The sequence below is a fragment of the Calonectris borealis genome, chromosome Z (assembly GCF_964195595.1).
Source record: "Calonectris borealis chromosome Z, bCalBor7.hap1.2, whole genome shotgun sequence".
NCBI lineage: Eukaryota > Metazoa > Chordata > Aves > Procellariiformes > Procellariidae > Calonectris > Calonectris borealis.
Window position 1 is genome coordinate 22,744,399 of NC_134352.1, and position 23,299 is coordinate 22,767,697.

Consider the following 23,299-nt stretch of genomic DNA (forward strand, 5'->3'; position numbering starts at 1 on the left):
GGCAGCGGTTGTCAAGCACTGTTACTTTGGTGAACGTGAAAGCTGAGTGATGAAACCTGCCTTCCTCAGCAGAATGCTGTCTGCTGATGTCTTAAGTAGAGTTAATGGGGGGGTGGTGCATGCCCAAAATTGATGTCAGCTAAATGCAAGATTGTATTTTAAATGGAAGGAAATCGTTGGGTTTTTTCGTCAGACTGTGGAAGTGTGTATCGTTGAAATAGTGTGCAATTGGCAGTAACTAAAAAAGTAGCACTGATACCTCTCTGCTCATAAATTATGTAATTTAATTGAATGACATTAAATGGTGGGTAAGATCATCACAGTCCTCAGCCTCTTCACTGTAAAGTATTACTTGCCCTCAATTTTGTAAAATACAACTAATTTTTCAAGATGGCACTCCAAGGGGAAGTTGTTTAGCCATTTAGCATTATGGGGGATTTGTTGGTGTCTTGAGTATTCTTTAGATAAGTAAATAACCCTTTGGCTGAAACTATCATCTTTTCCTGCTGTCCTTTGACTCCATGCTGAGGATTTAAAAAAAAAAAACCTCTTGGACATGACACAGGATTATCTATTGAAGGTTACTACTTTGGAAACATCATTCAGTCAGAAGGAGAATTCTTTGAAGAAGAGCAAACTATTCCTCAAGTGTGAACTTAAGTGGAGAACTAAATAAATAGCGAATAAACACTGACCGTCTGATGTAGCTGCCTGAAAAATAACTCTTAAGAGACCTCTACCAAAGCTGTATACCAAAGCTGTATACAAAGCTCACTTCAGCATAATTCTGCACTGAGAAGTGGCACTGGAGCTGAAGGTTTGCTCTATAGTAGGGTTGTTTTCAAAATTTTCTCAGTTTTTTAATACAGGTACCTTCCTATACATCTTCAACCAAAGTACTTAATGCTATTTCCTTACAGCTGTTTCTGTGACGTTCAGTACTGTCATGTTAGAGCACATAACATACATTATGAAAACTTAAACTCTTCAGCTTAACAAGATGATGATTCCTCTTATCTTCCTTAGTGTCAACAGTAATAAATGAGAGATCATAACTCGTTTGAAAGAGTCACATCAGAAATCTTTAATTATGAACCCAGATCTGTTCCCAATTTCTGTGTCTTAACAGCATCATCTTGCCTTCCCACAAAAAAAGCATGTGATTCTGTGTCCTGGTTCCAGCTGGGACAGGGTTAACTTTCTTCCCAGTAGCTTGGGGGTGTGCTGTGTTTTGGGTTCGGTGTGAAAGGAGCGTTGATGGCCCATTGATGCTTTGGCTGTTGCTGGGTGATGCTTGCACCCGGAGGGGGGAGCACAGCCGGGGTGGTGGACCCAGCTGGCCAATGGGGTATTCTATACCATGTGACATCATGCTCAGTATAAAAACCTGCGGGGGGGGGGGGGGGGGGCGGGGCTCGCCCCCCGTTCGTGACACGCGGTCGGCGGTCGGTGAGCGGTTGCGTTGTGCATTGCGTGTTTTGTGTATTCTGTTATTGTTGTTGTTCTCATTGTTATTCTTACTGTTCTACTTCGTTTTATTTCAATTATTAAACTGTTTTTATCTCAACCCGGGAGCTTTCCTACTTGTGCCCTCCCGATTCTCTCCCCCATCCCACCGGGGGGGGCGGTGATCGAGCGGCTGTGTGGCGTTTATTTTTTGCTGGCTGGGGTTAAACCACGACAGTCCTTTTTGGCGCCCAACGTGGGGCACGAAGAGTTGAGATAACGACAGATTATTTAGAGCACGAAAACAACCAGCAGGTGGATCAGGCTGCCAAGATCGAAGTAGCTCAGGTAGATCTGGACTGGTAACATAAAGGTGGATTATTTATAGCTCGGTGGGCCCATGACACTTCAGGCCACCAAGGGAGAGATGCAACATATAGATGGGCTCGTGATCGAGGGGTGGACTTGACCATGGACACTATTGCACAAGTTATCCACGAATGTGAAACATGCGCTGCAATCAAGCAAGCCAAGCGAGTAAAGCCTCTTTGGTATGGAGGACGATGGTTGAAGTATAAATATGGGGAGGCTTGGCAGATTGATTATATCACGCTCCCACAAACCCCACAGGGCAAGCGCTATGTGCTCACCATGGTGGAAGTAACCACAGGATGGCTGGAAACATACCCTGTGCCCCATGCCACCGCCCGGAACACCATCCTGGGCCTTGAAAAGCAAGTCCTATGGTGACACGGCACCCCAGAAAGAATTGAGTCAGACAACGGGACTCACTTCCGAAATGCCCTCATAGACACCTGGGCCAAAGAGCACGGCATTGAGTGGGTCTATCACATCCCCTACCACGCACCAGCCTCCGGGAAAATTGAACGATACAACGGGCTGTTAAAGACAACACTGAGGGCAATGGGTGGTGGGACATTCAAGCATTGGGACACACATTTAGCAAAGGCCACCTGGTTAGTCAACACTAGGGGATCTGTCACTCGAGCTGGCCCTGCCCAATCCAAACCCTTATGTGCTGTAGAGGGGGATAAAGTCCCTGTCGTGCATATGAGGAATATGCTGGGGAAGACGGTCTGGGTTGCTCCTGCCTCTGGCAAGGGAAAACCCATCCATGGGGTTGCTTTTGCTCAAGGACCTGGGTGCACTTGGTGGGTGATGCGAAAGGATGGGGAAGTCCGGTGTGTACCTCAAGGGGATTTAATTTTGGGTGAAAATAGCCAATGAACTGAATTGTACGATGTTAGTTATTACATAGTACTGTATGTCATCACTTCTATGGTTACCATATGCCATATTAACAGTATTACAGTAAGAATCACCCAGATTAATGTAGGATGAACTCCGATGAAACTGAGCAACGTGCAACAATGATAGACCCGGACGAGCGCCCAGAACTGGCCTCCGCATGCAAGAGCCCAACACCACGCACCATCTCTCCTGCCCTGCAAGACTGTTATGACAGGTGGAACCCGAAGTCATGGACTAAATGAACTCAACGGACGTTTTAGAGGGATGGCCCATGGACTAAGGGAATGATATCTCTGTGTGTGTATATATCAAAAGGCAGGGAAAAGGAGCCGTGACTAATTGGAATGTATGGGAAAATGTGAGACCGGGGCATGATGTAGATGGTATAGAATAAGGGGTGGATATTGTCCTGGTTCCAGCTGGGACAGGGTTAACTTTCTTCCCAGTAGCTTGGGGTGTGTGCTGTGTTTTGGGTTCGGTGTGAAAGGAGCGTTGATGGCCCATTGATGCTTTGGCTGTTGCTGGGTGATGCTTGCACCCGGAGGGGGAGCACAGCCGGGGTGGTGGACCCAGCTGGCCAATGGGGTATTCTATACCATGTGACATCATGCTCAGTATAAAAACCGGGGGGGGTGGGCCTTGCCCCCCGTTCGTGACACGCGGTCGGCGGTCGGTGAGCGGTTGCGTTGTGCATTGCGTGTTTTGTGTATTCTGTTATTGTTGTTGTTCTCATTGTTATTCTTACTGTTCTACTTCGTTTTATTTCAATTATTAAACTGTTTTTATCTCAACCCGGGAGCTTTCCTACTTGTGCCCTCCCGATTCTCTCCCCCATCCCACCGGGGGGGGCGGTGATCGAGCGGCTGTGTGGCGTTTATTTTTTGCTGGCTGGGGTTAAACCACGACATTCTGCAAAATTATTCTCGAGGCCCTGATCTCAATTTGTAATGTGTGTATACAACAGCTCACAGAGATAATTAGTAGCTATTATGTTAGGTCTCGTCTATAAATGATCTTGCTTCTTTCATTGCTGTGTTGACTCTCCAATGCTATTAAGTGTGAAAAAACAGGAAAGTGTAGTTACTCAAATAAAAAGACATGACTGAAAGCACACAGTGAGAGACATGGAGAAAGAAAGAATCATTTTTATATACTCCTGCTGGAAGATAAAGCTGCAGCCTGAACTCACAGCTGATGTAACTCTGCTGGGAGCATTACACTAGAGGTTAATCTGTCTCCAGGAGTTTAAAACAAGAACTCACAAAATGTTAGTGAAATAAAGGGAAGCCTGACTCAGTAAACTAGTAGTGTTTGAATTTAACACATTGTAAAGATGAGTGGAGTGTTGGCACGCTGAGCATGATTTAAACTATCTATCTGCTTGCTATAGATTTTCACTCTAAATATACCTAAAAAAACCCTCAAACAGCCAATAAATCATTCTTCCCAAATTGCTGACACCAATTAGAGGAGTCAGCATTTGGGTAACAAAATCTACTGAATACAGAGTAGTTCCATGCTACAGTGAAGCAGGAGGAAGATTTTCTTGATAAGGAGCTGTAACCCACATACTGCGTGCTGCAACGAGTGCTGTGCCCTGCTAACTGGTTGATTGTAATCTGCACTGAGCAGACGAAAAAAAAGTGAAGACAGGATTGTGCCTTAAGCCCACGCCTTAGGGCAGCTGTGCAAACTGGTCTCCTGTTTTGGTGAATTTACTCCCCAAAACACTAAGGGTGATTCTGGAGCACCTTTGAGGTTGCCCTCCAGCTCCGACTGGCCTGTGTCCAGGCAACAGCCCTGGGAAGGAGGAGCAGCAACATACTCTCTGGAGCACATCGGATCCAAACATGCCCATACTAGCGTGGCATAGGGCATGCCTCATGGTGGTGTAACACAGGTCCAGCTTCCCATTAGTTATGTTTTCTCTCAGGCTTTTGAGGAAAGACCTTTACAGACAGGTCCATGTCTACGAGCAAAAGAAGTGCTCTTCTGCGTTCAGCCAGATCTTCACCCAGTCTTGCATTCTAGCTCCAGCTCAGGTCCATATTAGATGTAGAAGTGCAAGAGGAACATACAACAAATCATTCTGAAAAACATATATACAAAGCAGTTTTTGTATTTGTTTTTATCCAAGTTCTTAGGCATGGTGGTTTATATATATTCTTTACACATTTTCTGTTAATAAAAATTACTAGCTGTAGATTTTCTTATTAGAATTATTAAAGCAACTTGTAAGACTTTTTTAAATCCTTTTTCATGGTTGGGCTCAGAAATAGCTTCTGGCTAAGGCTTACACAAAACAAATAACTTCTGGAGTAAGAATTATTTCCTTGTATCACCATATGTCCAAATGCCCATATATTTTTTATAAGAAGCATTAAGAGGCAGCGGATTTTTATGCTAAAATATATCTGCATGTTCAAATACAATTATGCATTCTTATTTAACCCTCCTCAGAGGCACTTTTATTATGTAGCAGTTTTTGCTGGCTTCTTTTTACTTTGCAGAATATTTTCTTTCTCGTGAATACTATAAAATTCCACAAAAGATGCTACTACTGAGAGAAAAAGAACTGTAAAGTAAATTTATGAAACAAAATTATCCATTATGTACTAACTGTGTAAGTGTATTGTGTCAGATTTGACTGCAAAATAGTTAGTCTTTTTATGAATTTTTTTTTTTAAGATTTTAGTATTGTAAGACTTGTTATCTGTTGAAATACAATACAAGAATCACTGATGAGCTAATATTATTCTGCAAGATCAGGACAGTGAAAGAGCATAAGTTTTATATTTTTTTAAGTTCCTTAATTACAAAAAAGACATTGTGATATGTTTTTATTTTAGGCATCATAGTAAATTTGTAACCAGATAGGTATTGGCTGTTATGGTTATTAATGATCTCATAAAATGAGTTACGTACTTACACATGTTTAGGGAAGTATGGCTAATGTGAAATTATAATGGGAGATGTTTGTTTAATAAATTACCTGTGGTGAAAATGGGCATCTGTTGCTTTACTGCACACAACTGTATACACTGATGGTTCCCCAGAACTTTTGCTGCCGATGTGCGCTGTATGTGGAAGATTGCCTCCTCCCCTTTTGTGTTACCTCTTGTATCATGTACTGACACATAACTTCTTGTTCATCTCTCTCTTCTACTGCCGTTATTCACTTTAATTTTTATTTATTTTTGAGACATAAGGGAAAAAGTCTATTGAACAGTTTAATCAATGGTGTATCAATGTATGTGTAGATAAATATTTGCATGTGTGCTTCTATCTGTCTGCTCTCAGTCCTTCCTTAAATAATGTTTGAACCTTTTGAACGGTTTAAACCAAAAATGAAGGAGGGAGTAAAACTCTCAGATGCCAAATTCCTCAAAGTTTAATGAAAATAGGCAGTAGAGTAGAAGATAGAAATCCTGCTTCTATTCAACTGAATAGAAAGGCTGCAGCATGAGCTCACAGTCCTTATTATATAATGGAAAGACTTAAAAAATGAATAAAGTCCAGGAAAAATTTTAATCAAAGTTTGTATCTTATTAACTCTAGAAAATCAAACTAACCACACACCTCTTTTAGGGATTCATGGAACCAATTCTTTCATTCATTGCCACCCCTTTTACAAGTTACACTAATTTTTTCTCTGCCCTCATTCACTCCTAAAACATGTCCTCACAAAGAGTTTCAGGACAAGGGTGATAGGAGGCCTCAGAGGCAGGGCAATATCATCTGGTAACATCCAAGTTTGTTGGCCGTAAGGTAAAGAAGAAAGTGGCAAGCTAGAGTAAGTCTGCAGCCTTTGTCCTGGAAAAATACTGCCATGGCTACTTACATTTGAGGCTGTCCAAAGGCACGGAAGCTGTATCTGCATGCACAAACCACAGTGTTGTCCTGAGCCAAGACTGGGAACCACAAGAATTCAAGGAACCATCCTTACACACTCCCAGCTCACCTCTTATTTCTGAATCATTTAGCTCACTTAGGTTTCATTTCATTCAGGTTCCAAGATAGATAAAACACAGAGGTTTTAATCTCAGTGTAGAAAGGAGTGGAGGTGCACTAGCATGGTGCCATGCTTGAGCCAGCTGAGGCCAGGACGAGATTCACAGCTATAGTGACCGCTCCCATTTCCAGAGCTAACACTCCGTTTCCTTCAGTCAGATTTTTACATTTTGAAGCTATGTGTGGTAAAAACCAAGCCCCCAAGAAAGATATGTAGAAGAGTTTCTCAACATATCATAAAAACAGAGGAAAGGCATACTTATTATGTCATTTGTTTCAAAAATCCTCTGAACTATAAATTACCTCTATGAGTCTGCAGCAGGCTTTTCTCTTCAGTGAATATACTGACCTGTTCATCACTGCCTCCTGTTCCAATTTATGAAGAAAATAATACCCGCTACCCTATTTTGGAGAGGGGAAAATGCTTAGATTTTGTTTGTAATATAGTTTTTGTTGATTGGGAAAAAAGTTACAAAACTGCATCGTCTAGCACAATTCCCTGTCTTCTATGATAAGATAGTATTTGTCAAACTGATTTCACAACATGAAATCTAATAACGGGTATGCACTCTTTGTTGGATCTTAATGAGTTTTCTTTGTTTATTTTGTACTTCATCAGTCCATTTTTGTATTCTTTCCTTTTTGTATATTTTCCATTGTCAAATATGTTACCTTTTCATACAAAATAGAACTCATGTAACTGTTTCCTCATTGATGGGTTATTTGATGGTCTTTCCTTCAAGATTAGTGCTTAGAAACCAAGTTGTAAATCCAGCAAGATGTCATCATCTTTAGTTATAAGTAATCTCTCTCTAGTAATAATCATGTATTTGTCTTCAGTTTGGCTATCCATATCATCATCACACTTTTAAGTATGTCTAACTGTTACATAGTACAGTTGTCTCTACAATATTTAGGATTTAGCTTTAAAGTATGTAAAGGATATTAGCTACACGAGACTTAGTTATGGCATAATCTGTTTCACTGTACTGATTCAAAGTATATATTGTCTGTAGAGACACCCCACTGACTTTACTGGGGATTTTTACTTTACCTTGAATACCCCATAACACCTGTAAGCCAAAATCACTCTTAATTCTGCACAAATCCTGCATGCTCAATAATTTAAGGCAGAAATCTAGCATAGCAGCAGCAAAAGGTGAGCGATCTTATACATCAGTATCTTTTTGTTCTTTGTAATTTTATCCATTAATATCCTGTGGAACTTGGAAACTCCATAAATACTGATGTTGAAGGTTACACAGTTCTCTATTTTATCGTTGTAGAACTACCTCTTTCAGATCTCCACTTTGAGCAGTCCAGAGTTTGGGCTGTTGAACCTTCAGGGGAAAATGGCAACCGCCTGTGGAGGCCAAGGCATCCAGAGAGTTCAGCAATATATCCAGAATGAGGGCTGGGAAGGGCATAGTTCCCAACAGGGTCAGATATGCCCCAGTTCTCCCAGTAACTGTCTCCACTAAAATAAGAAGCTGTAGTTTCCAGGGCAAGCAAATGACAGAGGGCAGGAGGGAGAGTGGAATGATCCTGCACTAACAGATCTTACCACGTCTGGAACATGTCATAAAGGCAACGTTAAAACTGCAGGGATCCCATGTCTAATCAGGTTGAGGGGTAGACTGAAGGCAGAAAGATTTCATACCTGTCATTCATGTGCCTGTCTCTCTGCTGAAATTGGAATTGGTATGTTCCGTAGAGAGATTTATTTACACTGAATTGTCATTTCTTGCTAGAATACTGTTTCACTGAAATATTTTGACCAAAATTATACCTGCGTTGCAGAAATTTTCTGGAGCACAGAACATGTTTAACTATTGCAGCCATCAGTAGTCTGCAAATATAAGAAGCTATCAAGGTTAGCTAGCAATTTCCTAGCTAAACTGTGGCTCTGTCGGTAGCAAATGCATTTTGCTGTATATGAAGATGTTTTAAATAATATTTATTTAAACTCACATTATATGTCTGTTACTTTAAATTTTGTTACGGTGAAGACCAATAAACAAAGATGGTCTTTATCTGAAGCCTACTGAAATAAAGGATAATCTCTCCTTTGATGCCACCAGGCATTGCTTTCAATCCTTGTGTACGTCAAAATCTTCAGTCTGAATACCTAAGCAGTTGCGGCAATTTAAATAGCTAACTCGCCTGATCTATGTTACAGTAACATCAGAAGGATGCATTTTGTAAGTTATGTGACAGAAAATAAAATATTTGTATTAATTTCACTTTCCTAATGTAAAAAATGTTTACATTTTACAGGAAATAATTTTTACTTAGCTATTATATAGGTTGGGCACAGATTCTATAGGCTAGGCACATATTTAGCTAAGGTGTATAGACGTGGGCATATCATCCACACCTTGTTAGCGTGATATACATGTGCAAAGTCATATGATATGACAGTGCCTGGTGGCCAAGCGGACCCACCCACGGGTCCACGTCCCAGCCTGGCCTTGGCTGTCCCCAGGGAGGCACCTGATGCCCTGGCTGGGGCGGGGGGGACGGGCCCTGGCTGCCAGGCCCTGCCGTGGCCCCCCGGGCAGCCCTTGTGGCCCCTGGCTCCCCAGCCCCCAGGGAGCAGCCGCCCCCGCTGCGCCCCAGCAGGGTAAGCCACTCTCCATAGGAGTCCCAGCTGTACCTCCACTGCTGTGCAAAGGTGTGTTGGGCTCCAAAGGCATTAAGGATCAACTCTGGGGAAAACAGCTTGAGGTGTAGGACAGATCAGCCAGCCAAGCAGTTTTCAAATCATGCTTATCTGTCACGATTGATGGCAGCGCATTCTCGTTTCTTTTTGGCAAAAAAGTCATGTGCCTACAAAACAGGTATGCAAAACTGCCGTGGAAAGTGATGTTTCCACAAAACTTAAAAAAAAAAAAAATGCTTGGGACATCAAATGGTTGCACTTTATTAATTGCTTTAAAACCAAACTGTTTTCTGTAATATTTGTAACGTGTTCCTAATGCCTGACATTTACTGTTTTCTTGGAATATAAAGTCTTTTCTTCATTTGGCAGAAGTCATGGTGCATCAAAATCCTCAGGGATTTTGAGGATTTTGAGACATCAGGTCCAAGTGTGCCAGACTTGGCACTGCCTCCCAGCTGCTCCTGCTATATTCTCATTTTTCTATCATTGCTCTATCCTTGTCTGAATAACTAGGTAATTGGTAACTCTTAAAATGTGCTGTGTTTATAAATGTGGCCTGAGATGCTGCATGTATAAAAAAAAATGGGAACAATGAAGCTACTTGTTCCTCTTGCCCCATTCCTATTTATTGGCTAAGGCAAGGGCAGAACATTGCTGTCCCATCACTGAAGTGTAGTCCAGGGCCTAACTACCCAGTACAGCTAAGAAAGTGGGTAGCAAATTGGCTTAAATCAGCTAAATAACCTGCCAGGTTGCACCACATTTATAGGGCTGTGTGACCAGTACCCCCTGCTCCCGACCCCTGGTAATGGGGTTAGCATAACTAACACCATTTTATGAGGCAAGCAGCCATTCGTTGTGGCTGAGGGGGTCACATATTCGTTCTCTTTCCCTCATTATCAGGCCCTGAAGGTCCTGTGCACCAAGCAGACAAACCAAACAGATTTTCTTCCCCTCCCTACTGGCCTCAAGGTTCCTGGGCGCCAGGCCAATTACTCCTTCCTTACCGGCCTTGAAGGTCCCAGGCACCCGGCCAACCCGGTGGTGGTGATGGCCCCATCACAGAACAGGGAAGTGTAACAGCACCCGGAGCACTGTCCATAAAATCAAGCAGTTACGAGTCCTAAATGGGGAACTTGGACTGGAGCTGCTGCTGGACAGTGAGACCCCCGGACTCTCCGGTGGCCACGAACACCTCCACCATCATCTGCTTCCTCTACGGACTGAGTGAACGACTTGTATTCCCTTATATGATTTTCGAGTCTAGATTATGATTGTTACACTGATACAGCAAACCGTGTATTAAGAACTGACCTGATCTGCAGAGGGTCCAGGTGACTAGAAATTGTAAGTTAAGTTGTATTAGGAATTCTGTATTACACTACGTATAGATTGTACTATACTGATTCTGCTTGTAGAAATCCTGTGCCATTCTAATAATAAATTCTGTGCTATTCTAATAATAATATCCTGTTAAGAAAATAAAGCTTTAATTGTAACTACGATTTAGCATCGTCATAATTTTAGGATCCCTAAAAGAACCCGTCTGTCCCCTTAGTGTCGGATGACCATGTGTCAGACAGTTTACAGGGAAATGCCTGTTACCCGAGAACCTCATGGAGAAACAGGGAACTCTAGAAGGCGTGTGTGGCACAACTGAAAAGGGTCGGATGCAGTATTTAGGAAATGGGAAGGGATGGTATTCTGGGGAATTGGACTCCTGATGCTGAGAAAGTTCTGCGTTGCACACCCTGGCTACCTTGCTTAAAGGCGTATTACTAAATTAAAACTCACTGCTTGAAATCTTAAGTTACTGGTTGTTTTGTTTGTTAGTTTTGAAGGTGGTTAATCTTAGAGTGCTATGGCTGAAAGCTATGTAGCAGGAAATTTTTCTCTTTTTTGGTCAATTGATTTTGGTCATTTGGCAGCTTTCTACGTAGAGTCGCTTTACTGTTTTCTTCTGCAAAACCATCTGTAGATAAATTTTGAGAGGTGTACAATGGTTTTCTTTTTCTATTGTTCAACACCTAGCTTGAGATAGTCTTGACGTTCAGAGATCACACGAACTTCAAACTCCTGTTGATTTGGTGGGAAGTTTTAGGAGTCCAGTAACTCTGGAAATCAGGTGTCTCATGCCTATCTTTCAGAGACCTCAGATTTTGAGTATATAAATATTAGAGAATAAATGCAGTTAGTACTACTACAGCATTGTTATTAATTTTTGCAATGGCTGTCTGGTATATTTTTATATTTGCACTTGGAAATCAGGGCATTATGGAAAGCTGATTGTAGAAAATAATCTAATATTGAAAAATTATGGATTCATTTAACTTAGGTGAAAAGATAAAGAAAAAACAGATTGACAGCTAAGATCCCCAGTTTCAAAAAGAAAACCTACAAACTTTCTTCTTTTGAGAAATACCAAGCCTATTTTCTGAGAGGGGACAGGCAGCACTATGGAGGTCTCACTCCTTGCCCTCGTTCTCTTTTCATAACTTTCTGGACACCACACACCCTTCCCACTAGGGGCAGTGAGAATGCACTTCAGGAAGGATTGTACCTTCTGCACATGTTCTCTGTTTTAAACATGTTTTTTGCCACCTGAAACTCACATTTTTGGCTGCAGGAGTGAACTGTTACATAATTCATAGCAGGCACCAGAATCTGGGGAACTAGAGCTTAGAGTGCTGCTCCCCAACCAGTGTGATACATCTTTTTAAAAGTTAGATGTGGATCATGATACAAGCTAGCAAGCTCAGCTGGTTTTATGGTCTTGCATGCCATACCACAGCGAGGATATCAGCTGTTCCAATCAGCTAGAAGGAACTGGTGCAAGTGATTTTTTATTAGGAAAAGTCAGAAACTACTGCACTAGGTTTTCTTGGGACTTACCTTGAAGATGCAAAAATTAACTGCAGCTGATCCTCCAGAAGGGGAAAAGCTAGCAGGAAAAACTCAACGTATAAATAACCAACTCAGAAAGGTCATTAGCAAGGAGCAAAGAGAATATAAGGAATGGATGAATTCCTGATCCGCAAAGAAAGCTACTGCGTGAAGCATGCGCGTAAGATGAGAACAAAAGATAAAAGTGCCAACTGGGAAATTTAGCTAGATTACAGAAGATGTGGGGGATTAATTTAAAAAAAGAAAAAGGTGAGAACTGGCTAACTGTGAGGCTTGGCTGATAGCATGAGGAGGGAGGGAGGTCGTTCTTGGAGATTCTCATTGCTGTGTTTTGGATCTGATCTTGCTACATTGGTATTGGTGGCTTTGTCAGGAAACGCTGTTTTAGGACTGTGTATGTTCAAGAATTTTAATTCTTAATAAGAAGCAGCGTGTGCTATATTTGCCGAATGCGTGCAACAGTTCTTTTGTGTGGTGTTGAACAGCTATGGGATCTGTCTAAAGAAAACGGTCTTGTGACTGCCCAGCTCATCCAATGCTCAATGTAAAACAAACAGCTGCAGTAAACAACCGGTCTCAAACATGAGCAACATCCTACATAAGACTGAGAAAAAGCACATGCTAAGACTAAAAGTGAGACCATTGTAGGTCAAAAGATGGAACATGATGTAAGTCTTCAAAGATGACACACTACAATCTGAAAGAAGGATACTCGCCATATTCTTTGCTTTCATTGTCTTGAAAGAGTATGGAAGTGTATTGACTCCACACCCCAGTGCTCTGGTCATCCAGCAAGAACCAGCATGAGCAACCTAATTTGGAAAACTGCAGAGACTGAGAGAATATGAGAGTGAGTGTACGCATGGTTGCACTTGCAAGTAGTTTTAGTTAATAAAACAGCATAAAGACTCTTTGCCTTGTAATGACTTACTTAATCAAGGTACAATAAATATTAACAGTTAGAACTACTGCCATCAGTTATTATACTTGAAAGGGACTGTGCAACAAGAGGAGTGCAGTAACTTTGCTGACTTTACATATTCATGAGCCATTGTCAACAACATGGAAGATCAAGTTGTTATGTCGGAAGAACTGGATGTCCTCAAAGACTGAAGTAACAGGATAAGGATAATATCTGATAGTATGAGAGAACTGTTGCACACATTCTGCAAATATAGCACACGCTGCTTCTTATTAAGAATTAAAATTCTTGAACATACACAGTCCTAAAACAGCATTTCCTGACAAAGCCACCAATACCAATGTAGCAAGATCGGATCCAAAACACAGCAATGAGAATCTCCAATACCTTAACAACAAGGTATTTTTTTCCATATACAGAAACAGGTTAGGAAGAAACTTAGCTGACCTAATTAATCACAGGATGATGCAGTAAGAAACATAATGCTACTGTGAAACAGGCAAATGCTGTTTTAGGCTGTTTCAAAATACGTATTTCCAGTAGAGATAAAAGGTATTACCGTTGTTGCTGTTGGTATATCAGTTCTTTTCACATGAGTAAGAAACAGAGGACTGATTAAAACTTAATAAGGTGTTGAAAAGGGTGCCAAGAATACTAAAGGAAATGAAGAAGCTATCCTATACACGTGAGAGAAAAATGTTTTTTCATCTGGCAACATGAAGACTGCAAAGAAAATGACCTTTCTTTAAATGCAAAGGAGACAGAAAGACAGGGAGAGGTATAAGCCATGAACAAGTTCAGAGCACTCTGAGACGATGAATTGTCTGAGCAGAAAAACAAATTACATACTTTTCAGGTAGAATTTGATCAGTGGAAAGGAACTGGATGTGTCAAGAGGGGCTGGTGCTCTCTGCCCAGGAACTGGATGCGTCAAGAGGGGCTGGTGCTCTGTGCTCCAGAAACGCTCCCACCTGTTCAATACCCCATCAAACAGCCTAAAGCGCAAACATGGGGCTACTGAAAATGTTGGGGTTTGTTGTAGTTTGTTGAAGCTTGGCTTCCACAGGCCAACCAAATTCAAACAAGGCAGCAGCACTCCCAAAGCGGGGAGCTGTGAAAAGAAAACTAGCGACTCCCAGACCCCCAGACGGAGAGAGGTTTGCCCAGCACTCGAGGCTGGATTCTGGTGGGGCGCGTAACCATCATTACGAGGGCAGCTAGCCCTGATTCGGCTAGGCCACTCACTCACGGTGCCGCCGTGGTTTCTGGCACCGGGAGAGAGGCCAGCAGAAAGACGGGCCAAGCCGGAGCAGGACGATGGCGTGCGCCGGCGGGGAGCGGGGAGCCTTCGCCGCCTCCTCCCCCCTCCCAGCCCAGGCGCTCAGCGGTGCCGGTGCCGCTCCCGGAGGCTCCCGGCCGGGGCGGCAGGCGGGGCTCCAGCGCGCCCGGCCAGGCCACTCCGGCCTCCGGCCGCGGCGCCCCGGCCCCCCGCCCGCCCCGCGGGGCCGCGCCCGGGCTCGGCGGGGCCGCGCGCGGCGGAAGGTGGGCGCGGGTCCGGGGCCGCGCGGCGGGGCTCCCCGCCCCCGCCCCGGCATTGTGCTGCCGCTCGCACTTTGCGGGCGCGGCGGGACTGGGAATCCCGGGCGCCGGAGGCAGCCTCGCCTCCTCCTCCTCCTCCTCCGGAGCTGGGCGCATGATGGCGGCAGCAGCCGTAGCGGAGGTGAGCAGCGCCGGCAGTAGCAGCAGCGATACCTCCAGCACGGGCGAGGAGGAGAGGATGAGGCGCCTCTTCCAGACCTGCGACGGCGATGGGGATGGCTTCATCAGCAGGTAGCGACAGCGGGAGGAGGTTCTTTGCGCCGCTGGCACGGAGCCGTCCCGTCCTCCCCCCTGCCCGGCCGCCCGTGAAGCGGCGTCTCAACTTCTCGGCGAGTTACAGTAGTTTGCAGAGCGCAGCCCCCGCCGCCAGGCCGGACCCGCCGCGCCGCCGGTGGGGCAGCCGCCCGCCGGCTTCTGCCGCGGGCAGCGCGGGGGCGGACCTTCGCGCCGCCCGTCTCCCTTGCCCGCTGCCCGCCGCGGCCCGCCACGGCCGGCACCTCACCCAGCGCCGCGGCCGGCCGGCAGCCCGCCACGGCCGGCACCTCACCCAGCGCCGCGGCCGGCCGGCAGCCCGCCAGCCCGGGGCGCGCCCGCCCGGCCTCCCTCCCGCCTCTGGTACGGCCGTCGGCTCCCGCAGCCAGGGGTTTGAGAGCGGGGCTCTGGCTGCGCCTCAGCACGGAGAGCTTTTGGGGATCGGCGGGGAGAGTGGACAAACACCGCCGGGAGGACCGGCGCTTCCAGCGGGTCTGGAGGTCAGGCCTTCTGACCTGGGCGGTTGTTGCCACCTAATGCACGAGGCAGGTGGTTTTTGCAAGTAAACAAGCAAAGCTGGTCACGACTAATCTAAGAGAACATCTGTACTGATCTCCCGGATCATCTTACTTTATTTTTTAATATCAATAAATTATTTTTAATATCAATGTTTATCAATATCCTTGTTACACAATCTCATTTAAATTCCTTACTGGTCCCCAGTTGGTTTTGGGATTGTGACCCAGGCTGATAGATTCTGAGCGGGAGTGGCAAGCTTGTACATTTGTAGTAGATAGCTGGAAATAAGCCGAAATTAAATGTTTGTGTATCTGGAAGTACTGGCAGTGTGTTTTGGTCAGGACTGGGTTTTGTTGGAAGGATGTTTCTGGAGCTAGTCCTCTGCTCTCACACCATAATTTAAAAAATACTGAACTTCTAAAGGCGAGATTTGCCAGAGATGGTGGGAACTTGCATTTTCAAAATGAAACCTGTGCTAGTTGCAGTTAGTAAGTGCCTCTAGAGAGCTGAGTCAGAGTGAGAGAATTCCTAAGTCTGTCATCTAACCTGAGACCTAAGAGTATGACCCTGCAAAAAGGCTAAGTAAACTTCAATCCCCACTGTCATCTCTTTGGAGCTGGAAAGTTGTTGAAAATCTGTAACAGCTGGCAGTCACTTTAAAAATAAAATTTAAGGGTCATGATATTTCTTATCTAAACAGCTCCCCGAACACTCTTTTTTCTCCTGTCTAATGATTATTTTGACAGTTGTGGTTCTGAAATGTAAACTTCGAAAATGTATGCTTTCCAAGCAGTGTGTTAAGATTGCTTCTCTTTCCATTTGTTTACTGACTTCATGGAAATTATTCTATGTCTGAAAACTTAGGATGTTCACTTAAAGCGTACGCTGCCTCCTCGGAGCACACTCACTGATCTGTACTGTGATGTTTTTCTGTAAACTCCATAGGCTTCTGCAGATTTATAATTTAAAGACCTTACTGAGGGAATGTTAATGTTTTAGTGCTTCATATGGACAGCTGAGAGGTGCTACCATGACACAAGCCACTCATTTCTGATTGACTTTTCTACATTGCCTAAGTTTTGTTCCAAATTTGTATTCTGTGTATTTCACGATGGGTGTTTCTGAATGTTGCTTGAACTACACTGTTGAAAGCTTTGAAAACTCCAGGATGTGTCTGAGGAGGGACGTTGGAAATGGAAATAAAGCCCAGAGGATAGTGCTTGAAAGTCCTTCAGGAGATGGTGGGTCCATTGTTGAAGGTTGCTAATACCTTGCTTCAGAAGGGAGTTGTGCCTTCAAGGCAGAACTGGTATGGCCTTGATCAGAGAACATAGTGTTATAAATTACTGTCTTCCCTTAAATTTCCATATTTGTGAGAAAGTAATGAATAAATATTTAACAAATTATCTTTGACATGAGAGGGAGTCATTTACTTTTCTTGATTTCATTAGCTAGTGTGGGTAATCAGTCTTGTAAATGGAATGTGTTCCTTGCTTTGTGTAGTGTCTCAGTTTCCCTCGATCTATTTTATGGCAATGGCTTATGCAGGAGCAGACTTGCCCAGTGGTTTTGGATATATTTGCAGTATGCACCACCATAGTCTTACAGACAGCTGTTTCTGATTCATGGACACACAGCGTCCCTGTTAAAAGTATAGCAACTGGGGTTTTGTTGTTCTTGTTTACAGTCTTAGTGTTTAGGTAATTGCATTTTTTTTAACGTAATGAATTAAAATAAAGACAAAAAAAGTTACATCTGCCTTTACACTAAACTTAATCCTGCCATTCTGTGCATACTGTTTGTCTTGCTTCTGCTTTTTCTTTTTTCGTACAGGCCAGTTGCTTGGTTTTCCTGCTCCCTCCCAAGAGGGAGTTTCCTTGGACTTGCCTTTGCTCACCCTTGAGGGCAACGGTTTCTTTGTCACCTTCCTTGTAGCCCCAGTGGAGATGGTAGGCTGACTTCTGCACGTTACTGTGCCTTTTGCATCAGGTTAAACATTGCAATAAATGCCTGGGCATCTGTATAAAGAGCTGAAAACAGAGAAGCCATTTTTCTAAAGTCGGCTGCTTCCGTGTGGACTAGGACTGATCTATAGCCTTTCACTAGTTTGAGCTTCTTTTTCAGAACTTACTTATTTTCAATGCAATGGGGTTGAAATTTGCAGTTTTGCAGCTGTTAGTCAGCAGAAGTTGTCATATCTTTCTAAATGAGTAACCCTTCTCTGCTTGCAGGGCTGAAGCTTGGTCAGTCTTTTGTTTGCGTAACACATGCAGCAGTTTGTTTGTAAGATTTCTTTCTTTCCAACTCCAGAGCTGTTATGGAACAGAAAATTTTTATTCTTGCAGCAAAGGCAGGCATTTTGTATGCATGTTTATTTAGTTCATGTTGGAAGGGGAAAAGAGCTATTTGCATTCCTAATGAAGTAATGTGGTGTCTCAGCTGTCGAAATGCTTTGTTGTGCATCAAACTGTAAACCTCTTCAAATAATAGCAGGGAAGTAAAGGCACAGATGGAGAGGAGGAGCATGTCCCGAGATACTGATTAATTTTCAGGCTCTCACCTGAGATACTGATTAATTTTCAGGCTCTAAATAGTTAGGATGATATCAAAATGATAAAGCATAAATAAGTGTGTATCATTGGTGGTTATAACCCCGAAAAAGCTGAATGATGAGGTATGAAATGCTAAGCCTGTGTCTCTAAGCATTGCATTTGACGTGTGTATTGAAATTTTGCAACACTAGGTAGACAAAAGTACTAAGAAAACACAAGAGTTTTAACTTGTTGGTTTGTACTTTTGCTTCTTTTGGGATTAATTTTAGTTACTTAATTATTTTAACATCTTGCAAGTGCTTGGCACTCATACTTCAACAATGAGAGTAACTTTACAAAAAAAAAAAAAAAAACAAACAACTGCAAAGCAGTCCATGATTAAGGCTGGATTCTGAACACTTGAGATCACCTGGATCAGCCTTGCTGGGAGCAAAAGGCATCCTTAAACACTGTTTACAGCAGAACTTTGTTTTTGCAGCTGTAGCTGGATTATATTGTTATTAACAAAAAGCTGTTAACTGAAAAAACAGTAATTGCATTCATTTGTTTTGCTTTCTATTCTGTTTGCTTTGAAAAGCTTCAGAATCTGATGTTAAAGATTGTATTCATAGAATGAATATATTCAGCTTCAGAGGGTTGGTACATTGGGGAGGACACCAGCTGCTTTTTTTTGCCCTTTTTTTCTTTTTTTTTTTTTAAATTAAGGTCAGCATATATAGCCTTGGTTGATGCCAGTGGAGTAAGTGAGAGCATGCTGGGTTTTTACAGGTGGCAGGCTAGATTAATGCTTCTTTAGAAACTTAATTGCCTTGTAGCTTTATTTTTTGTGGATTGTACTGAAGTTCTGTTTAGCACATAACGAATTTCATCTTTACTGCAGAAGTCACTAAGTGGGTTTCCAGTTATTCTATTCTAACACTGCAAGGTCTAAATAAGGTAACTTTGAATCTGCCCGAAATACTTTTGCTTAAAAAATGAAGCTATGAGCTATGGAGGTAATAGGTGAAGAAAACATAAATTTCATTATTAAGTTACAAACATGCTAGTTTTCTGATTTTAACTTTTAAGCATGGATAAGTAATTTCTAGGGTTATGAAGTAGAAAGGGAAAGCTAGTTTTCAGAGGGAGAATGGTCATAATAACAGTAATGAAATGAAGTTCTGTCTGTAGATTTTGTTTGAAAATATTTTCTGCTATGTACACAGATTTTTTTACACTGGGGTCAATGTTTTATAGAAAATCTCTGGTAAAAGTAGAATAAGGAGTTTAAAAACCCATAAATCTACTGATTTTGTATTGAGCTTACACAGCCTGTTAAAAGGACATGTGGAAAGACTGCCTCCTTCACTAGCCCTCACAGAAGCAGTTAGAAGGAGCTTGTTGGATTTGATCTGTTATCTGAGTGGTTTCAGTGCTACCTAGCTTTAGGAACTCAAAACCTTTGCAAGGACAAGCTGATACTTCCCTTTTTAATGGGCTGCAGTAGCAGGGCATCCCCAGCTTTCTTGCTGAGTATATTCTGGCACCCCCCTCAGTGTTTCTGCATCTAGTGGCCACATGCTATTAGAAAAGAAAAAAAAGTATTTTCAAGAAGACAAAGTATGTACCTGTTCATTGTGTTTTTAAGGGAAGAGGTTTATGCTTCTATGCTCTCTGTTACTCTCCACCACAGCCATTAACATTAAACTTGGTTTTAGGTAGTTGCTTTTGCTAATGTGCTTGAACTTCTGTGCTTAACACTTAAAGAGATAGCTGTCGAACCACAAAAAGGACCGATTAAATGAAAGGAACGAAATCGATGTGGGTTGACTATGACCAGCCAAGTTACTGCCTTGGCTGTTCTGCTGTTGTTATTTGGGGTATATAAGACTCAGAATACATATGTTGTGTCATAGCAGGTTAGTAATTCAGGCTGACATCCGGTTACAATTTTTGGTGTATAATTAAATAAGCTGGGGTTTCGTAGCCATGGAAGAAACTGTGAAAGTATTTATTCATATAATCCAGGTTGCAAACTAGTGTTGATGTAAATTCATTTATTAGCTCAGTTGAACTAGATCCATTTACAGGGTTCTTGATTTTTTTTTTAATTTTTTTTTTATTTTCTTGCAATTTTCTGTAAGTAAAATAAGTACTGCTGAGAAATGTAAGTGCCCAAACTGACTGCCTTGCAATCTTCTTAAATAAATGGGTAGAGAGTGGCCTTATAACTGGAGAATTTTGGAATAAAAATAATCCTTTAGTTATTTAAAACGTATGGTCCCAAAGTAAAATATGAGATGTTTTATTCTTTATTGCCTGAATGTGGGCCAAACTTTGGTTGATTGTCGTATAGTAGTACAGAATTTGTCCTGTTGAGTTTGACTTGGTGGGTCTTCAGGAGAGAACATATATGAAACAGAACTATGAAATGACAAAAGTGTCCATGATTTTTGTGTTTAGAAAGTAGTGTAAAAGTTACTTTTTCCCTAAAACAATCTTTTGCTATTCTTTTTTTACTCTCCCCTTTAAAAATAGGTAATTACTGCAAAGCGTTTGGAGCGAATATAGATGTTTCCTAAGGCTGTAATCTGACTTTTCTCCTTGCAGCTGTTTGAAGGGGATACAGTATACTTTAGGCTATAGCTCCATATAAAACCACAAATCAGGTTCATGCAAAGCATTGTCAGAGATCTTGACAAGCATCATACGTTTTAAAATTCGTATATAAATTGGAGGTAGTGATCTGAATGTCATAGAAGATGAGTAAATAATAAGCTCAGAATTGCGCTGCACATTGTTATGAGGGGGGGAAAAAACCATGGAGAAGCTACTGGTGTGGGGTAAATTGTGATGAACTTGTGAAAGATCCTGTAAATAAAATAGGTAAATAAAACAAGTGCGTAGTATTTGACATAGATATTTAGTGAGAACTAAATGCATAGATACTGAGTTCCGAATTCATCAATAGGGTAACGGTTACACTTTTACTAGAATTAAAGAAGACAGAGGTTTGGCCTTGTGTGGTTGCTAGCCTGTCTCTTCTGCTACTCTTTGGTGTGCAGAAGTGTTAATGTTGAGGTGAAACACTCATTCTTCCCAAGGGAGCTGACTGCAATATGTCAAGGTCTTCAACCATGTAAAGAATATACCTACTGCATGACTATGAGGTTCTCGGACTCCTGCTTTCTGCTGTGTATTTCTGTGTTTAGCAATCAATAATTCCCTAGTTTTCGTGGGAGTTGTCAAGCAGAGTGCAAACAACTCTGTTGACAAGAGAAAAAGGCCTTTTTTCTCAAAGGCTGTACTTACCAAAGCAGTTGTGACAGTGGTAGCCACAAGAAAATGTATAGGAAAAAAACATGAGCAGGCTCTTCCTGTCACTATATTTTCTTTCTTCAACTTCACACAACTCTGCTGTGATTAAATTGTTCTCCTTTCATAGATGGTCTCAGGACAACTCGGGGAAAGGTGAGCAGAGGCACTTTTACAGGTGTAATCACGTGGACTTAGAGTGTAGTGTTAAAATGATGCCTCTTCCAAAATAAGTCCAATATTTGCAAAATGTTGCCGATCTGAACAAGGAGCTTTTCTATCATTTGGTTTATGTAACCTCCTGGAGACTGTTCTAACTTGGTAATTGCCTCTAAAATGATACTAAATTCTGTAAATGTACAAAAATACACAGGCAGGTTTATCAAAGATTTTATCAGCCTCTTTTGCTGTTGAGGGCATAAAGTTTTACATACTGTACATGCAGTTCTGCAGCCCCGTGGTGGTAAAACATGGGTTTTACTCATAAGACGATTGCTTATGAGCCCATGCACACTGAAAACTTCATTTGGACATGAGTTAATATTCTGCATGTAGGTGCCCTCTAGTCCCTGCAGGCTATTCTATCCTGGTTGGAAGCAGCATCAGGAACAAAATGTGTAAGCAGAAGCTGCTGTGAGTGCTCAGATGTTAGCAGATAGGGAATGATAAAGCCATATATCCTGCAAGCAAGAGGTTTAAAAAAGGTCAACTCTGTAACAGAACAGGTGGATATAAAAAGACTTGTGAGAGAAGTAATGTTATTCTGTTAGTTTTGCAGGTTAGTGGGGTTTCAAATTTCAAAAGCAGTTTGGTCCCAGGACTGTACAGTCCTAAGTCTGGCCCCAATCCAGCTGTCTAACAAGGGAACATCATTTAGAAGCAGTCTGCAAAATGTAACCAAGGTGGGGACAAGGCTTTGCTTAGTCCTTGCGTTCAGTCTGCCTCTTCATAGTGCTGGGCTGTTCTTCCCATGGAGTTGGAAATGTTGTTAGACCCCAGTGCAAGATTTTATTCTTACTTGAGATCTGGACTGTTTGCTCTGTGCTTTCTGAAAGCTTCATGCAACTCAGTTTTAGGAGTTCGAGCAAAAAAATGCCTGAACCTTGGTAAAACTGACTTTGTCCTTGCAGTAGTTTTTGAGTGTGTCCTGAAAACAGTTTCAGCTCCCCGGTTCTGTTCCTAGACTTAATTTTATTTTTCATCCATCTCCATTAGGAAGCTGTCACAGGGTCTGTGATCCATGTAACTGAAGGAGAGCTTTTATATGGATACAGCACAATACTTACAGTATGCCAAATAAGATCGTGAGTGGAAGCACTGTGCTGGTTTTTACATGATTGTAGTCTGTTTTCTGTGTTTCTCTTGGGACTTGCCTGAGTCAATGGTTCCAGTTGTATAGAATTTTGTGAGGTTTTAGTCTAACTTTGTTCTCCACAGGTCCTCTCAGAGCATCATAACCAAAAAAGGAATAAGTTCTGAGGGAAGACAGATGGATATAGAAGAAAAGCCAGAGAGGCACCTTGCATGCTTAATTGAGGATGAAGAAAAAGTATCCCTTTGTTAAATATTATGTCTAGAAAACATACCAAGAATCAACATTCATTAAAGGGTTATGTGTTTCAAAGTCTGTATTTGTTACAACTACAGTCAGAGGAATATATTCAAACTTGAATTTTCTGAACCTTTCATATTTTTTAATTAGTTAGCTGTCCAGTTCTTATATAAATATCAGACACATAAAGGGGTATAATACAACATTTTAGCTGGAGCTATTAAGGTTTTAAAGTCCGTAAAGTTAATTGGTGTGTTTTATACAGGTTATTGCCTTTTTCTTTCCTCACTGGCATCTGGAAAAGTGACTTAAGT

General features: G+C 42.2%; 1 protein-coding gene across 1 annotated transcript in view; it reads left to right on the plus strand.

The window, feature by feature from the left end:
- Positions 1 to 14,774: 14,774 nt before the first annotated feature.
- The window catches only part of MCC (MCC regulator of Wnt signaling pathway), a 225,520-nt gene continuing 216,995 nt past the window's right edge, over positions 14,775 to 23,299 (plus strand). The window contains exon 1 of the mRNA XM_075136679.1: positions 14,775 to 15,047. Coding sequence (XP_074992780.1) covers positions 14,911 to 15,047 — 137 coding nt within the window. The 5' untranslated portion in view covers positions 14,775 to 14,910. The remainder of the gene's footprint in view (positions 15,048 to 23,299) is intronic.